The following is a 17,515-nucleotide window of genomic DNA, read 5'->3' as shown; positions in this document are numbered from 1 at the left end:
CAACACCTGACGGATCAGGGGGATCGGTGGAAACGCATAGAGCCCCTCCCATGGCCACGCGTTCGCTAGTGCGTCATGTCCCAACGGGGGGCTGTCCTCCTGGATCGAGAACCACAGTGGGCAGTGCATTGCGCGCCGCGATGCGAAGAGATCGACGCGGGCGCGACCAAACCTGGCCCAAATCTGTTCCACCACCTGAGGGTGGAGGCACCACTCCGTATGACGGGGATAGCCTCGAGACAGCAGGTCGCCACTGTAATTCAGCCGTCCCGGCAGATAAACCGCCAACACTGAAAGGAGACGGGGATATGCCCACAGGTGAATCCCCGCCGCTAACTGGTTCAGCGCCTTCGACCGCACACCGCCCTGTTTGTTCAGGTGGGCGATCGCCGCCATATTGTCCGAGTGAATCAGCACATGGTGTCCATGTATGATCCGCTGGAAGTGAAGCAGAGCCATGCGAATCGCCTCCAGCTCTAGCACGTTTATGTGGCGAAGCTCCTGAGCCTCCGACCGGCCGCACACCGCACCCCATCCCCAGAGGGAGGCGTCGGTGCGAATTACCGACCTGAGCGGGACAGGGCCCAGCCGAGTGCCTCTCGAGAGGTAGCGGGGGTCCGCCCATATGGCCAGCGCCTGCCGGGCCTGACCTGTCAGAGGAACCCTGCGATGACGGTCCCTGGCCGGGTCCAGGCGAAGCCTGAGGAACCAGATTTGGAACGGACGCATGTGTAACCTCCCCAGAGGGAGCACATGCAGTGCTAAGGCCATCAGGCCCAACATGACTGTGCACCGATGCACTGACACCGAGGAGCACAGACCTATTGCCCTCGCTGTCCGCACCGTGCAAGCCTGTCGCTCCGGGAAAAGGCGGGCCTGCATGGCCCGGGAGTCTAGCTCGAGCCCCAGGAAGGTCGCCGCCTGCGCTGGGACGAGGCAACTCTTCTGCCAGTTCACCCAAAACCCTAAGGTTTGCAGGTGATCGGTCCGGCGCATGTGTAGCCTCCCCAGTGGGAGCACATGCAGTGCTGAGGCCATCAGGCCCAACATGACTGTGCACTGATGCACTGACACTGAGGGCACAGACCTAACGTCCTTGCTGTCCGCACTGTGCGAGCCTGTCGCTCTGGCGAAAGGCTCGCAGGGAGCCAGTTCACCAAAAACCCTAAGGTTTGGCGGTGATCGGTCACCACCTTGGTATGTTCCGTGGCACGGACCCTCGAGTCGGCCACCATGAGAGCGTCGTCGAGATATAGGAAGATGCGGATCCCCTTCGCGCGGAGGGAAGCCAAGGCTGTCTCCACGCACACCGCGAAGGTTCGCGGGCTCAAAGACATGCCGAATGGGAAGACACAGAACTCGTAAGCCTTCCCCAGGAAGGAGAACCTCAGGTATTTCCTGTGTCTCCTGACCACGTGGACATGGAATAACGCATCTTTCAGATCCACGGAAGTAAAGAAATCCCCCTGTCTCAACGCGTTGAACAGGCGGGGAAAAGAGAGCATTCGGAACGGGAACTTCCTCAGCGTCTTGTTGAGACGCCGAAGGTCCAATTTTGGACGCATGGAGCCGTCCTTCTTGGGCACGACAAAGTACCTGTGGTAGGACCCCAAGCGCACCTCTGCCTTGGGAACCGAGCGAATCGCCCCTTTGGCGAGGAGCGAATAACCTCCTTGTGGAGTATGTCCCTGGACTCCCCCTCCACGGCCGGATCGGGGGTCCCGTCGAATGTGGGTGGGGGCCTGGCAAACTGTAGACCGTACCCTTTCTGGAGGGTGCACCATAATGGGGACGGGGAACATAGACACTCCCAGGCATCGAGCCTGTTTGTCAAAGATGGTCTCTTGTGGCCAAAGGAGCGGAACCCGTCATGAGTATATTGTTGGGCACCAGGACCTTTTGATCCGGTACCCTGATGGGGGGGGGGGCGGGACATGAGAGGCTACGCCCCCCTGCCGCATGGTCAGTTCCGTAGAAGCTGTGCATGCTGGGGGAGAATTTCTTACGCAAGCTCCACCTACTGACGCGTTGTATCGAAGTAACCCCCCCGCCGTGCGACTTTCACAGGCTGGGGGGACTGCGGAGGTAACGTTCTCTTTCGAGTCCGGCCGCACGTGGACTTGTCCGACAGTGCGGTCCCCAGGAGAGCTCCCGACCAGCAATGGGCCCTCGGCGCCATTGATGCTGGGCTGTCCTAGGAGCCTCTAGCCGAGGCCAGGCCGTAGCCATGGACCAAGGCGAGCCTTGATGACGGGTATGAGACCCTGGGAGAGCTCCCGACCGAACTCGGGCCTTGGGCACCGAGGACGGTGGGCCTAAAGCTACAAGCCGCAGGCTGGCACTGAGCCCAGCCTTGGTGAGCCAACCGGTGAGCTTGACCTGAGCGCTGCCAACCGAGGCAAGGCTGTGGCCATGGACCAAGGTGCGCTGTGCCCCCTGTCAGGCTCCCTGCGCTTGCAGGGGACGCCCCAACAAAGGGAATGCGACCCATGGAGAGCTCCCAACCACCCCGGGCCCTGGGCACCAAGGGTGGTGGGCTTGTCCTTAGTGACTCCTGTCCTTAGTCTGGCACTGAGCCCAGACCTTGGCGAGCTGAAACCCCTGCTGGACGCGTAGCGCCAGCAAGGGGCGGTACGTCTATTGTAGACCATTCTAACGTTACTCCAGCCGGAGTAAATGTGCGCGCTCTACACGGAGGTAGCTCGCGCCCAATGTAGCACACAGATACTAACTGCACGGGTGCACGCCAGCTATCTGCAACAATACTATCGTTCTGTGCTAAACAGTACTAATGCTATCTGCACGCAAGCTAGCTTTCACACTTTTTTGAGAGCGGACCTTGGTCCGCTCTCAAGAGCTTAGCTGCGGCCCTGGGCATCGCCCCACGAACTGCTCCCTTGAAGGGCTCGCTCGTGAAGATAGCCCAGCAGCTGCAAGACAGAGGGTTCAAAGCGCCTGTGCAGCGTGCTCATGCCCAAGGCAGAACACGCACTTATCGTGCCGGTTCATACTCGGCCAATGTAGTTTTACACACGGCCCATCCCCTCCCTGACTTTCCCTGCTGAGTAGCACAAGAGAAAGCAGGAAGCTAATCACTAAATAGCAAGCTCCCGCAGGCCGCACCCTGTTAGCGGGAGTACCGTTTTAAGCAAGCTAGCAAACTAGCAAGAAGCACAGGCTAGACAGTAAGCAACCCGGAGGTTAGCGAACGTGCGCGCGCAATGGTAACGTAAGCGGCAATAGCCCAGCCCGAAGGGAAGGCAACAATACCCACAACCTGTTACCCGAGAGAACAAGCGTGAACAAGCCACTAGCTAAGCTAGCGTAAGCACTGAGAGACAAGCGTGCGCTAACACAAGCCTGCGCACAAGCCGGTGCAGCGAGTCTCTACCCTGAGTAACACGGGGAAGCGAGTGTGACCGCAAGCTGAAAGCCAGCGGCCCGTGAAGCTAGTCAATCTCAGAAGAAACTCTTCAGAGGAAGTTACAATCTAGTAGATGCTATTTGCACGACGGCAAGCAACACTTAGCAGACAAGCAAGCTGGCTAAGATGGCGTAAGTACTGAGAGAAGCGGCTAACACACTCGTGTGGAGCGAGCTTACCTAGCTAGCGTATTCGCTCAGCTAATATCTCAGAGCGCCCCCTCAGGGGACGACGCCAGTAATAGCTACACTACAAGCAGTATGTAGGTCCCAGCAACGCCTGTGCAGCGTGCTCATGCCCTAGGCAGTGCACACATTCATTATGCCGGTCGTAACCGGCCAGCGTAGCCTCACAGCTAACACAGCACCTGGCTGTCCCCCCCTCTCTCTGCTAACAGGAACTAACGGGGGTTATACCGTGTAAGCTAACTAACAGTAGCCTGCAACTGTAAGATAGCTGGAGTGCTACACAAAGCTAGATGCTGGCTGCACGGGAGCAAGCTAGCTATCTAGCTAACTGGAGAGCACGGCTTCTAGCTACTACTCTCGGTTAACGTTACTCCAGCCGGAGTAAACGTGCGCGCCCTACGGAGGTAGCTGGCGCCTAAAGTACTTAGCACACAGACACTAACTGCACGGGTGCACGCTAGCTATCTGCCACAATACTGGGTGCGTTACCCTGTCTGGGGACGCAGCCTGCTAATTAGCCTATTGTTCTGTGCTACACAGTACTGACGCTATTCGCACGTATGCAAACGAGCTTTCACATTTTTGAGCGCAGACCTTGGTCAGCTCTCAAGCTTAATATTGGCTACCCCAGCCGGAGAAAACGTTAAGCACGCTACGCGGCGGTAGCCTTTTATACAGGTGTTAACTGTAAAGAAGACACTCTTAGCTTTTAGATGACTTGTTCCGACGCCGCTGGTGAAGAGAACAGGATCGGGTCCCCGAAGCCTGCAGAATCTCATCCACGCAAAACCTCTCCAGGTGGGCAAAGTGAGACGGAACGAGCCCTTATTTCTTTTAGCTTCTAAGAGCGCTAATTTGAGCTAACACACGGAGCTTTGCAATGACACGTCCTCAGCTGGCTGGAAGAGACGGTGAGTGGTTGTCCCTGGGGCGAGCGGACGTGACGTAGTCACGCAGGTGGCCGCCTCAGCCCCAGGGGGTACCACAACACCTACTGGTGGGTGGTTGGTTTCAATGTTAAAAGTAATTTTCGGAGCGAAAATTACAGTCTTCCATAGGGCTGCGTATGCAGCGGATAAGGCACTAGAGTGAGAGCTTGAGTTCGAAACGAAGTAAAACCAGCATGGAAAACAGCGGTGGCATGGTGCGGTCGTGGAATGCTAGCTCAAAGCTAACGCTAGTTTTAGCTTGTGACCGAGAGGCAGGAGCAAATAGGAGAAGCAGTGCGTAGCCCAGGAGTATCCACGGGATGATCCACAGCATATCGGAGGTGAGAAGCGGTAGGTAGCCTGGGGAGCTACGATTATCGATGCATCTCGATGCATCTTGAATCAATGCATCACTTTTTTTCCAAATACATGATTTATTTTTTCTTACTGTGTGGCTACTAGTGATGCACGGGTCGGGGTTTTTTAACGCCCGCACCAACCCATCATTGGAGCCAGGCCGCACAGCCCGGCCCGTTAAAATGTCTGAAAATCCCAAACCCAACCCAACCCAGCAGCCCGCAAACGGCCAATTTAATGTAATATGTCTCCGGACTCGCGCTGAGCGCAGCAGAGCTCTCCTAGGTGTCCAAGGTGTCTCTCTCCCCCCTCTCTCTTTCTCTCACACACAGGCACACACATGCGTGCCGGTGCGTGACAACAGTTTTACTGCTCTGGATGCGTTGGGCGGCTGCTTTCATGTCATTGAGTTCTTTCTGCTTCGTCGGCATTACAAACTCAGCTATTATCGGTCTTTCTTCAATTAATCCAAGGTCTTCAAATGGAGGTAGCACTGCAGGTAGAGGTAGGCTACAGAAACAGTTCTTATTCTTTCCCATTTCTTTTAATTACCTCATGCGCTCTCAATTGGTCATGTAGCCTACTCACGTTGCAGTAAAGTTGACAAATAGATCACAGTCGAGTCCACAGAGAAAATCTGCGGTGGCATTAGTTTTATGGACACTTCAAATAATAATTACAGCGAATAATCCTTCCAAAATGTTTGTTTTGAGAGCACATAGGCTACCGTCCTCATTTGATGCATTTCTTTACTCCACCATGTAGGCTATAGAGAGTGCAGCAGGTGCACTGCAGACAGCTTCAGACTCGTCTGATTTCTTTTAATTACCTCATGTTTTTAGAGCACATAGGCTAAGTCATTTGAAGAGTTTCTTTACTCTCGCTGTCTGATTGTGTGTACGTGTGAGAGAGTTGACGTATTAATAAAGGGTTACTCTGCATGTTTCACTGCTCTAACTAAATTATTTAATAATGTTGCTTTGTCACGTTCTGAGCCTGCCCCGCCCGCACCCGCGATATTTTCATAATTTGCCAACCCAGACCGCCTGCGGGGCGGGCCAGCCCGCTGCCCTCTGTTACAAGAGTTAGCCACCAGGTGGCAGTCAGAGTTCCAAGAATGCAGGAAAGCCACAGTAAAAGTGGATAACGCAGAAGAAGAAGCACAAGCTATACTGACGTTAAGAGCCTGGTGATGGGAGGATATTAACTCATTGAATGCCATGGACGTCCTTCGACGTCCAATTAAATAGTGACGTAGAATGCCACGGACGTCCTTCGACGTCCAATGCGTTTTTTGACGGTGGGACGTCGATCAAAGCCTTCCGCAGCTCCTGTACAACTATAGTAGCTATTGGAGGTGTATAACCTATTTTACGGACTCATTAGGTGGCGACAGTGCTTGCTCGGTGCAGTCCAGATTAGAGACAGGTCCGAGAAACAGCCTAAAAGCCGTGGATCAAAGACAACCCGATGCATGCTCCCAGAGCCATTTGCTCTGTCGCGGGAGCTGACATTGGCTCCGAACAGGAGTCAATCCGCGCTCACAACTGAGCCCCTCTGTCCCTGTCTGTCTGTCTGTCTGTCTGTATAGTTTCTCCACCCGATTAGCAGACAGGAAAGCAGCCCCTGACGCCAAACCATTCAGCAATCCGGGTTGGCTCTTCCCTGCTGTGGCGCTGAGAGCCGACAGCAGCACACAAACGCAGCACTCCGAAAATATAATGGTTGCGTGAGGCTGTGTGCAGTGTGGGGAGGAGTTTACGGGGGGAGGGGGGGAGGGGGGTGGTGCACGCAGGGCATCACACAACAACTACGTCACTACATCAGAAAATATTATCTTCAGACTCAGTGAATGTGCTTGAAATGCTGCATTTCACAAAAGGCGGATTATCTCAGCTAATAATTTGAAAAGCCTGAAAACGCTGAAAACAACCTATCTTCTCCGGCTCATAACTAAAGAACGGAAAATGGTATCAATAAACTTTTTTTTGCTGATGATACAATAGAGCCAGCTCGTTCTTGTGCGTGTTCGGTGTTTACATAGTAATATCACACAATATTCTGTGGGCCTCGAGAAATCACTGAAAACGCTCTGAAAACTCTGGCACTGGGAGCATCCGTTCTCCAAAAGTGGCTGGCACTGAATGAGTTAAGAAGAAGAAGCACATGCTTTACTGACGTTAAGTTGCAATAAAGAACGAGTCAAAACATATCAGCTGACTGGGCATCCATTATATAAACATGCATGGTGCCAGAAGCAGAACCTTGATGATGTGACAGGACACAAAATAACAGGCTGGACAACATTGATTCCACCGGAGCTAAGTTCAACACTTGATAAGAAAAAGTGCTAACGCTAGCTGCTAGCTTGACACTACTCTGTCTGCAGTCTCTCTTTTAGCCCGGCATGCAGGGTGGACGTAACTCCGCAACCGTAACTCGTAGAGACTGGGTGGCAGCATTGGATTTGGGGTGAAAAAATACATAGGCTATATTCCTTTATAGGCATATTAGGCATCGCGATCTAACCTTCCGTTTCCCAGAAAATGTAAATAATATAATAATCGATTTTTGACATTAAGTGAATCGATGCAGAATCGTCCACGCCCGCATCGCGATGCATCTTATAATCGATTATTTTTGACAGCCCTAGTTTACACGACAAGATATTTACCCCAATTTTACACAGGATTTCCAGTTGGGCACACTCTGTCTTTGTTTACTCTAGTCTGCAGTTGTTGTGGGGAGTTGTGCCAGTCGGCACCAACATCTGTTAGTGTATACTGGGGTACAGAAACTAATCGTCAAGTGTATACTGCCTCCCGACGCTCGAAACAATTGAAACAGTCAGAGCCACAACGTTTATATGAAACATGTTTGAATTTTCAAGCCGATCATGGACAGTCACATATTGTAAACTCATCAACAACCATCAACAACTCACATGCATATGGATCCCCTCAATAGCCAATGAAAAAATCTGTGTGTGTGTGTGTGTGTGTGTGTGTGTGTGTGTGTGTGTGTGTGTGTGTGTGTGTGTGTGTGTGTGTGTGTGTGCGTGTGTGTTTGTGAGCCGAAATACCCCAAGTACCAAAGAGGAAATACATAAAACATTTACAGAGAAACCTGTTTTAAATTAACATAATTTTGTGCTTTAGAAAAGTCAATTTTAAACCGCAGTGAGTCATGCAGTAATAAATTAGCAGAGTTTGCTGGGTTCAGTTGGGTTCAATTGCTGAGGCAGTCGTGTAGTGTAATTCCCCCAGTTTTTCAGTCGTCATAAAAAAGTGTTCAGGAACCAGTCGGGTAGTGTATACTCCCCAGTCTTTTCATAATCTTCAAATTCAGATTTTCAAAGTGGTCTAGTAGGCATAAGATTGTGATGTCCGGGTTGCACACACGTTTGACTGTAATGCAACTCCTGTCCAACTGGAAACCCTCTTCATAGAAACCGTGTATTTGTATATTGTAACGTTAACTCTCATCTTCCTTAACCATCGCCTCCCACCTTCTCCTTCTCCTCCCTGGATATTTCGTCTTGCAGACTCGCACCAAGAGCCACACCACACACTGTCAGGACAGGGGTTGAGTTCAGCCCCAACAACATGTAGCAAAATGTTTAATTTACACGGAAACGGTGGTGCATTGAATCATGCGAGGAAAAATGAACGTTCAACCTGGGAAACGTAGCAAAACTGTGCACACCATTTTCATAGCTAGTGAACACACCCCAGCTGATCCCTGTAACGTTAGTAGGCTAAACTATGGACCCGTTCGCAACAATAAAAGTACTCCGATAGCGAGAAAAACAACAATGAACATGCAAAGCCAGATATAAGTATAGTCAGGTGACATTCAGAAGGACAATACAGTTTTCTGCTGACACGTGTTTAGCTATTCAGAGACACAATTTGAATTCTAATCCATTTATATTTGTTTTTTTTCTGGGGAATACAGTGCTAGACACCATGTAATGTCACTGATGGCTAATATCTGTGTGGACACTGAAGGCAATATTCTCAATTCCCAGTATTGTGCCTGCAGCAGCCTGTAGGCTTCAGAGCGCTGTTCCTCTTGGAGCAGATTAAAAAACATGGCTGCTATATTCCTCTTGGTAAGCATTAAGTTCATTTCAACTGAGGACAAAATGGTCCATGTGAACAGTCCCTCTAATCATAAAATGCTATGCTAAGGGACTAAACAAATTGCCAAACTGCATGCCTCACTGCACTGCACCCTGACGAAGGCACTTTCGCCAAAACATGTTGGTGTAACGGTTACACCAACATGTTTTGGCGAAAGTGCCTTCGTCTAAGTCTCCTCTGCTGTGTGGGTTACACTGTAACCCATTAAACACAGCAGAGGAGACTTAGAGTGTGCGACTTACTTTCTTTATGTTACTTTGCATTTTCGTTAGTCTGCACCTCTTCAAACTTTTTGGGTGTGCTCCACTCTATATATTTCAAACTGTATGCCTCATCAAAATTAAGCAGAGAAAGTGGAAAATGGAATTTATTCAGATCATGTTGGCAGTATCAGTAATCAGTAATGATCACAAAATCAATGCTGAACTCTCCAAGATCATAAATGTAACAAGTCTTTTTTTGGGTGAAGACTGCCTTCAAAATAATCACCCTGCTCATAATTGGCCTGGCACTTATTACTAGGACTGGAAGCAATTAAATAAATTCAGGAAGTGGAATACCTTCCAAAGTCAAGCTTTGAGCATTAATAGATAACTTAATAAAGGGCCATTTCACCCATAATATAGACTTTTGGATACTGGAAAGTATTTAATTTGACAAAAGTAAAGTATATAAAAGTCCATGTCCATGCAGTGTTTTTATTTTCATCATTTCAATGACCTGTATAAACTACCTGGACTAAAGATCTTCCTATATGGCTCGTTTAAAAAAATGTGTGAGATTATGTGCATATTGTAGTAAAACAGCTTTGTTTTGGTGAAGTGCCCCTTTAAGAGAACAAAGAAAACAAAATAAACGAGAAGCATCAATCATATAGTAGACATTATCATTCATATGCAACAAGTCATGTAGCATTATGTTAAGGAAGTATGAAGCATGTTGTGTATGTAAAAGCCATGTAGTAGGTTATGTTTGTATGGTGCAGTATAGCCAAGAGTATGGACAACTAATGCTAATCTATGGAAGCATTCAAAACAACTAGGAAAGTTGAAGTGATGCTCTCTGACATCACCATCCAACCTGTCAAATACTGACATTCGGTCAGGAGCTTTTGCTGTCACTTGCAGATGAGAAAGATCGCCCCCTCCTGTCAGAAATCAAGGGTAAGGACAATACCCGGCCTGTCCCATCAGACATGGACATTGCGACTTGCAACTTTGTCCTCACGAGAGAGCTGGGTCGACCCAAACCATAACCCTAATCAGTGTTGCCAGGTGGGAAATGTTGAATTATCGTACCTGAGGCTCAAAATTATCGTTTTTGGAGGGAAATGATCGTATGCGAGCTGCGGCCTCTTCCAGCCTTGTGTCTTCCACCACTTATATGGCCTCATCCAGGAAGGATTTATGACATCACTGATGACATCACAATTGCTGGAGTTACATCACGATGATGAAGATCATGATGATGATCATTTTTTAAATCATGAGAAGGAAATTCCAGCACTTTATGTACATCGGAACTAAAATTACTTTGTCCTAGGCCTAGGGATATGAATGCATGACTGGCTGCAAAGACGTTGTGAGAATAGATCCTAGACATAGGATCCATATTAATATTGATTACAACTGTCACAAAATGATCAAATTATCGTACATTATGGGAATTTTGGCATTATTGATTGTACATCGTACAGAGGGCGAAATTATCGTACAAATACGATAATTATTGTACACCTGGCAACGCTGTCCCTAATCCTAAATAAGTTGCTTTTATTTCCTGAATTTAAGCAGAGATTGGAGCCATGGCTCCCGCGACACCTTACCGGGCAGTGTTGGTGGTCACGCCCTGACAGAAAAGGAGTGCCCCACCCATTATAAAGTGACAGGAAGGGGTCTTGACCAAACGTCAGGATGTGTTGCAACATCCTGTCCTTGGTTTGGAAGACGGAGACGTCTCACTTTCCAGTTGTCTTGAACACTGCTTGGTACTGCATACTGTTACTCTTTGGTGCAGTACAATACCGTGTCAAACATGACACCAGGGACTTCATGACATCACCACAACGGGGTCATCCCTATGTTCCCCGGGTCCTATGTTCCCCGGGTCCTATGTTCCCCGTTTTTGTGGGACCGGGGAACATAGAAACCTTTCTATGAAAAAGGGTCCTATGTTCCCCGCTTTTCCCAAATAGGGTCCTATGTTCCCCGCTATGTTCCCTGGTCCGATGTGTCTCCCGAAATGCCAAAAACAGCCTACCTCATATGATCGCGTGATTCAATCAAAAGACAACACTCTCCGTAACATTTGGGGTGTCTATCCGCTATGCCGACCACCCGCAATGACGACCTTAGGTTTAGGCGTGAGGGGTGGGAGAGGTTAGGTTTTGGGTTAGGGTCTGGGAGAGGTTAGGTTTGGCGTGGGGGCTGGGAGAGGTTAGCTCCAGGCAGCGGTCCACCGACACGCTGCACGCCGCCTCGCTCATGAGCTGGTTCTGCTTGTGGGCTATCGGCATTGTGGCCTGTCGGCACATATAGACGCGGCACCACATTTGGAAAGGGCCTGCCGACTAGGTAATTTTTTTTGGCATTTCGGGAGAAACATCGGACCAGGGAACATAGCGGGGAACATAGGACCCTATTTGGGAAAAGCGGGGAACATAGGACCCTTTTTCATAGAAAGGGTTCTATGTTCCCCGGTCCCACAAAAACGGGGAACATAGGACCCGGGGAATATAGGACCGGGGAACATAGGTACACTCCCACCACAACAACACTTGCAGGAGAATGTTTGGCTAAATGGGTGGCTGACATCACTACAGCTTGGTGAGTTGGATTGGGTACAATAAATTTGTGCCATTTACAAAATGGCATGTTTCTGATGGGCTGCTGACACCTCCGCTGAGCAAGTGTCACATGTTTGATAATGCTGCCAGTTTACATCCAATCCAGCCTGAAAGTCATGCAGCTAAATGGGCTGTTGGCAGCCTCCGAATTTGACTACTCATTTGTTTCTCTCATATCGTAGCAATCACAATAAAACAGTACTTGCCTTAAACCTATGGTTGACCAGGCTATTCGTGTTCTTAAATATTGCGTAGTTTCCAATACCGAGCCATTTTTGTCATGCCAGAGCATGTCTCAGCATGTCTTTTCCATTGAAAAAGGCTGTTGTTCTTCTTGGGGGCATGGTGGCGCAGTGGTATCGCTCTTGCCTTGCACTCTCACCTCACAAGCAAGCAAGCAAGCAAGAAGGTCCTGGGTTTGATTCCTGCCTGGGACGCTGTTGACACTAGGGGTGCCCAGGTGGGCTATCTCGTGAAAAGAGATGTGGAGCTAGCATGTTCTCCCGTCCTCCCAGTGTTGCCAACTCTTTTCCAAGCAAAGTATTGGCTGCTCAGAAAGTCGCTGGATGATGTCACATGCTAATTTGCATATCAATATTATGCTTAAAAAAACATGCCTCGACATAGCCGTTGTAATCATTGATTTGGCGTAGGCAAGATGTTTAAAATTACAAGCAAACACTAGCTCAGAGGAGGAGAGAGGGGAGAGGAGGGTCTGCACTGCCCAGCAGCAGCAGCCGCATCAATTTGTTGGCAACTCCGTTGGGATTCAACTGGACTCAACACATTAACACTGCTTACCATGGTCAGAAAAAGTCGCCAGATTTGTCGGTTTCTTTTGAGAAATGAAGTCGCCAGGGGGGTCTCAAAAAGTAACTAAATAAAGCCTCCAAGTTGGCAACACTGCGTCCTCCCCTGCCGTTTCCTCCATATAACATCAATATGGACCCTAGTAAAAACACGCAGAAGATCGTCGTCTAATCAACAACAGTTGAAAGAAGTTGGTCCCCGCGTGCTTCGCTGCAGCTGCCCACTGCTCCTGGTCCGCCCATGGAGGAGGACGAGCCAGGATGGGTCAAACGCAGAGGACAAATTTCAAAGCACCTCCAAAAAGCATGTGTGTGTGTACTAGCTGCCATGCATGTGTGGGCATTCGTGGTGTGTCAACGGGGAAACAGCGCAATATTTAAGAACACGAATATTTTCGAACACAAAATCGGGCCTTTGAGAATGGGGCCCGCAGTGGAATTTCAGGGGGTTTGTGTGAGACTATGATATGAGAGAAATGAATGAATCGTCAAATTTTGAGGCTAGGCTCTTGGCTAATGAAAGACTGACAGTACAGCTGAGAATGATTGGCTAATGAGTATGTCCACTCAGAGGATGATTGGCTAGAGGGAGAGAAGCTGAGGAAAGGAGGAGAAACAGAAAAGCAAAGAAGAAGGAAGAGGAGAAGGGAGGAGCAAAGGAGAGGAGGGGAGGTGATGAGTGTGCAGAGGCAGGGAGACTCACAGCCATAAACAGAGTTACTCCAGTAGAACTAGTGCTGCATTCACATTATGGCTTGAAAATAAGCCAAACTAGGCAGTATCACTTTTTCTTCTTCGTCTTTTTATTTTATAAAATCGTCTTACTACACTGGCAGATCATTTTACCGGTTCCAACAAATTTGTCTTGTTTTCCCCTTTTTCTCAGGATAATGTAGCTTTCATCATATTGGCATGTTTCAAGTGGAATTTACTGGAACCAGCACAATTATCTGCCAGTACAGTGACATCATTTGAAATTAAATGAGCTTGATAGGTCTGGAAACAAGATAAAAGTACAAATAAACTGAACAAGTTGCAATTTTTTTGCAGTGCAGAATCAGTAGTTTATCATTTTTGGAAGAGGAGACACAAATATTTTCCAAGAGCAGTTTAACAAGTGTAATATGTCTCTTAATTTGGCTAGATCTGATCACCTCTGTTGTGTCTTCAGGGCCGACATAGAGGCTCAAGTATTGGTGGACATTACTAATGCTCTCCAATTGCCACAACAAGCATCAGATTTGCCGCTGGACTGTGTCCCAGCATAGTGTGAAAGCAGCATCAGAGATGTTGAGTGCTGGTGTGGAACAATGCATGGGCTTCAAACCCCCAAAACAATGTTAGAAATTCCAGACAAGGTGCCCTGGCTAAACTCTGTCTATGGCTCAGAGGTGAGGGAGAGCGTAGCCGTGAATCATCTCTCTCCTACCCTTGTTAGATCTTGACGCTCTCGATGCCGTAAACGTTGTAGCCTTCTTTATAGGTGGCGTAGTTTGGCTGCTGGCTGGGGGACTGCAGGTAGTTTGGCTGGTGGCTGGGGGACTGCAGGTAGTTTGGCTGCTGGCTGGGGGACTGCAGGTTGAAGTTGGGGGGGTGTTGAGGGGAAGACAGAGTGTGTGTGTAGTTTCCTGTGTGCTGGGGGGTCGACAAGGTGTTGGCTGCCACCTTTATAACAAAAATAAAGGTATTATCATTAATTACATGATGGTGGTGATAGTCATGATGACTATGACTACTACTAATGTAACAGTTAGTAGTCATAGTGGTATGAGTTTGTATTAGAGTAGAGAGAGAGACTGAGGGAAAGGGAGGGATTTTGTAGTTCTGTGTGCCAGGGGAATTACAATCAAATAAACAGCAACAGTGTGTGAACACACAAAAAACACTTTCTGTGGACATGGTCCCTTAAGAGGAGCTAGAAATAACCACCGTGTGGTTGTATGGCTCCACGAGCAAGTCAAGTTGCAGTCTACATGCATGTCTGTCCAGACTCAAAAAAATACTAACACTATAAAATATATGTAGTGAAGACTTTAAAGGAATTTAATAAAAGGTAAATGTTGTAGAATGGAATTAAGTTTTTTTTTTTTTTTGCCAAATGGAAGGTATCAGTATATTGACATACAATATGGTATGGTATGATTCCAGTGAGAAAATGCTGTCTTCACTCAGAGACAATGTTTACAGGAGTACAGCGGACTCATAGGGAGCTTCGTTATGGTGTAACAACAATCACATGAAGCTCAATATCAGCGAAACCAATGAGCTCGTGGTGGACTACCAGAGGAACAGGCCACCTGTCCTGGCTGTCATCTAGGGAGAGATCCAATAAGACATTAATGTGAAACTTTGTCATAATTACTCTAAGAATTCTTGAGTTTTGGCCAAAAATGTCTTTTGTGAGGTCACAGTGACCTTAAACTTTGTAATGAGTTAATCCTTGAGTGCAAGTGGACGTTTGTGACAGATGTAATGAAATTCCCTCGAGGCATTCATGATATGTCACATTCATGAGAATGGGACAGACGCAAGGTCTTACCTTTGACCGCCAAAATTTAATCAGTTTATCATTGAGTCTAGTGGATGTTTGTCCCAAATAAAAATCAAGAAAAACTCGTAATGTCGTGCGTTCTGTGATGCTGTGTAGCAGCTCGAATATCAGACAACAGCAGCGCTGTGACACACAGAAGGCAACACATTACAGCCAAATAGGGGAACAAATAGTAACAAATGTGTACTCACATTGGGTTGAAACCCAGCACTGTGGCTCATAGTAAACTTTCTCCTAGGCTTGCAATGTTGAACCCAGCACTGTGGCTCATAGTAAACTTTCTCCTAGGCTTGCAATGTTGAACCCAGCACTGCGGATCATAGTAAACTTTCTCCTATAGGCTTGCCATGGTGAACCCAGCACTACAGCTCATAGTAAACTTTCTCCTATAGGCTTGCCATGGTGAACCCAGCACTGCGGGTCATAGTAAACTTTGTCCTGCCACGGTGAACCCAGCACTGCGGCTCACCGTAAACTTTCTCCTAGGCTTGCCATGGTGAACCCAGCACTGTGGCTCATAATAAACTTTCTCCTAGGCTTGCCATGGTGAACCCAGCACTGTGGCTCATAGTAAACTTTCTCCTAGGCTTGCCACGGTGAACCCAGCACTGTGGCTCATAGTAAACTTTCTCCTAGGCTTGCCATGGTGAACCCAGCACTGTGGCTCATAGTAAACTTTCTCCTAGGCTTGCCATGGTGAACCCAGCACTGTGGCTCATAGTAAACTTTCTCCTAGGCTTGCCACGGTGAACCCAGCACTGCGGCTCATAACTTTCTCCTAGGCTTGCCACGGTGCGTAAATTTCCCCACCGGTTAATAAACTTGTGACAACACCAGTACCGGAGCTCCTCAACTGTCCTGATTTTAATTTAACTGCCCTAAGTCTAACGCAGCATACACGGATTGTGGATATACTGTATTTGCAATGAAATGTGAATTAATTCAGCTGGGCTCATCACATTGTAACATAAGGTTAGCGGAGTTCTCCCTGCTCTCTGAGCTTGTCTGTCACTCCTGCTACTTCATAACGTTGTAAACAAACTAGTTGAATTCACTTGAGCACTTGTACTCACATTGGGTTGAAATTAGGAAAGAATGTGTACATTAGTTTCTCTTTACATTTTTCCAACACAAGGTCTTTCAGCTCTGCGGCTCACTACTAACTTTGGCTGCTGCCTGCTAGGAGTTTGAAGGCAAGGTGCGATTGTTTGTCGTGCAGCACACGCGGTGGTGGTGTGGAGATAGTTGTCCATGTTAAGGACAATGATTGACCCGCCAGGAAACTAGAGAGACACCATACGTTATTTGCATGTGGAGAGAGAGAGGGGAGGAGAGGAGGGGGAATAAGAAACAAAAAAGAACAAAGCATTGAAGGTTTTGTTATTGCAAGTACTCAGAAACGTTTTGTCTTACCACTAGGAGGACTCCAAAATGGCACAAAGAGTTTCATCTTAAAACCACAAAACTGCTGAGACCAAGTTTGACTAAGGAACGGGGAGAGCTCTTAATGGTTTACTAATACAATACAATTATACAAAAGTTTCCCTCAAAACGATCACTTCGGGCCCATATAATAGTGTGGCAGTGTGTTTATGTTGAGAGACGCTGCGCCCTGTGTGTATTTTAGTGATAGGACATTGTTTTGCTGTTCTGTGTTTATGTGGTGGAGCGAGTCTGTGTTTATGTGGAGAGAGAGAGCGCCAGTAAACCATTCAAACGCAGGCATTAAACGTTATTTTCTGATAGTTTCACAGCGGTTATGTTATAAAAACACAAATAAACACACACATACAGTACCTCTAAACCATCGAAATACGCGGTCCAAACAGTTCACTCTGCTGAGGAAACATCTTAGCAATGCTATTGGCTGGGCTGTTGCACTGTGAGTGATGTTATTGGCTGGTTGCTACGTGGGATGTACCTGCTCAAATTCATCCCGACCACAGCCAAACAGATGTAAACAGCACCAAAATCAGACAGGGGGCAGCATCTGACCACAAACACATTGCCACAGTATTTAGTGGGTTAAAATTGATGTGTTTGAGGGGAAACCTTTCTATTATGTTACAGGGTGATATATGATTGACATGTGATTGTCATGGACCCCCTTGTTTATTTATGATATTGTAATTTACGTCTTTGCCCAGAGAGTCAAACGGGAAGTGGGAGTGGCTTATGATAGGATTTGACGTGGCATTTCAGGTGCGTGAGGCTCTCTCTCCCAGGGCTGATGTGAGCCAGCCACGTATCGCTCCTGCTCTCCAATT

The 17,515-nt window shown here is 48.0% G+C and overlaps 1 protein-coding gene across 2 annotated transcripts in view; it reads right to left on the bottom strand.

Moving 5' to 3' along the window:
• Positions 1–14,131: 14,131 nt before the first annotated feature.
• LOC310775230 (glutamate receptor 2-like) overlaps positions 14,132–17,515 on the bottom strand; it is a gene marked incomplete at its 3' end in the record, with an annotated part of 221,612 nt that continues 218,228 nt past the window's right edge. For both annotated transcript variants that reach the window (XM_083635345.1, XM_083635346.1), the window contains one exon: positions 14,132–14,239. In XM_083635345.1, coding sequence (XP_083491471.1) covers positions 14,132–14,239 — 108 coding nt within the window. The remainder of the gene's footprint in view (positions 14,240–17,515) is intronic.

Source organism: Poromitra crassiceps (assembly GCF_964638095.1).
Source record: "Poromitra crassiceps genome assembly, chromosome: 4".
Classification (NCBI taxonomy): domain Eukaryota; kingdom Metazoa; phylum Chordata; class Actinopteri; order Beryciformes; family Melamphaidae; genus Poromitra; species Poromitra crassiceps.
Note: the sequence above shows the minus strand (reverse complement) of the source record. Positions and strands in the feature narration are given on the sequence as shown.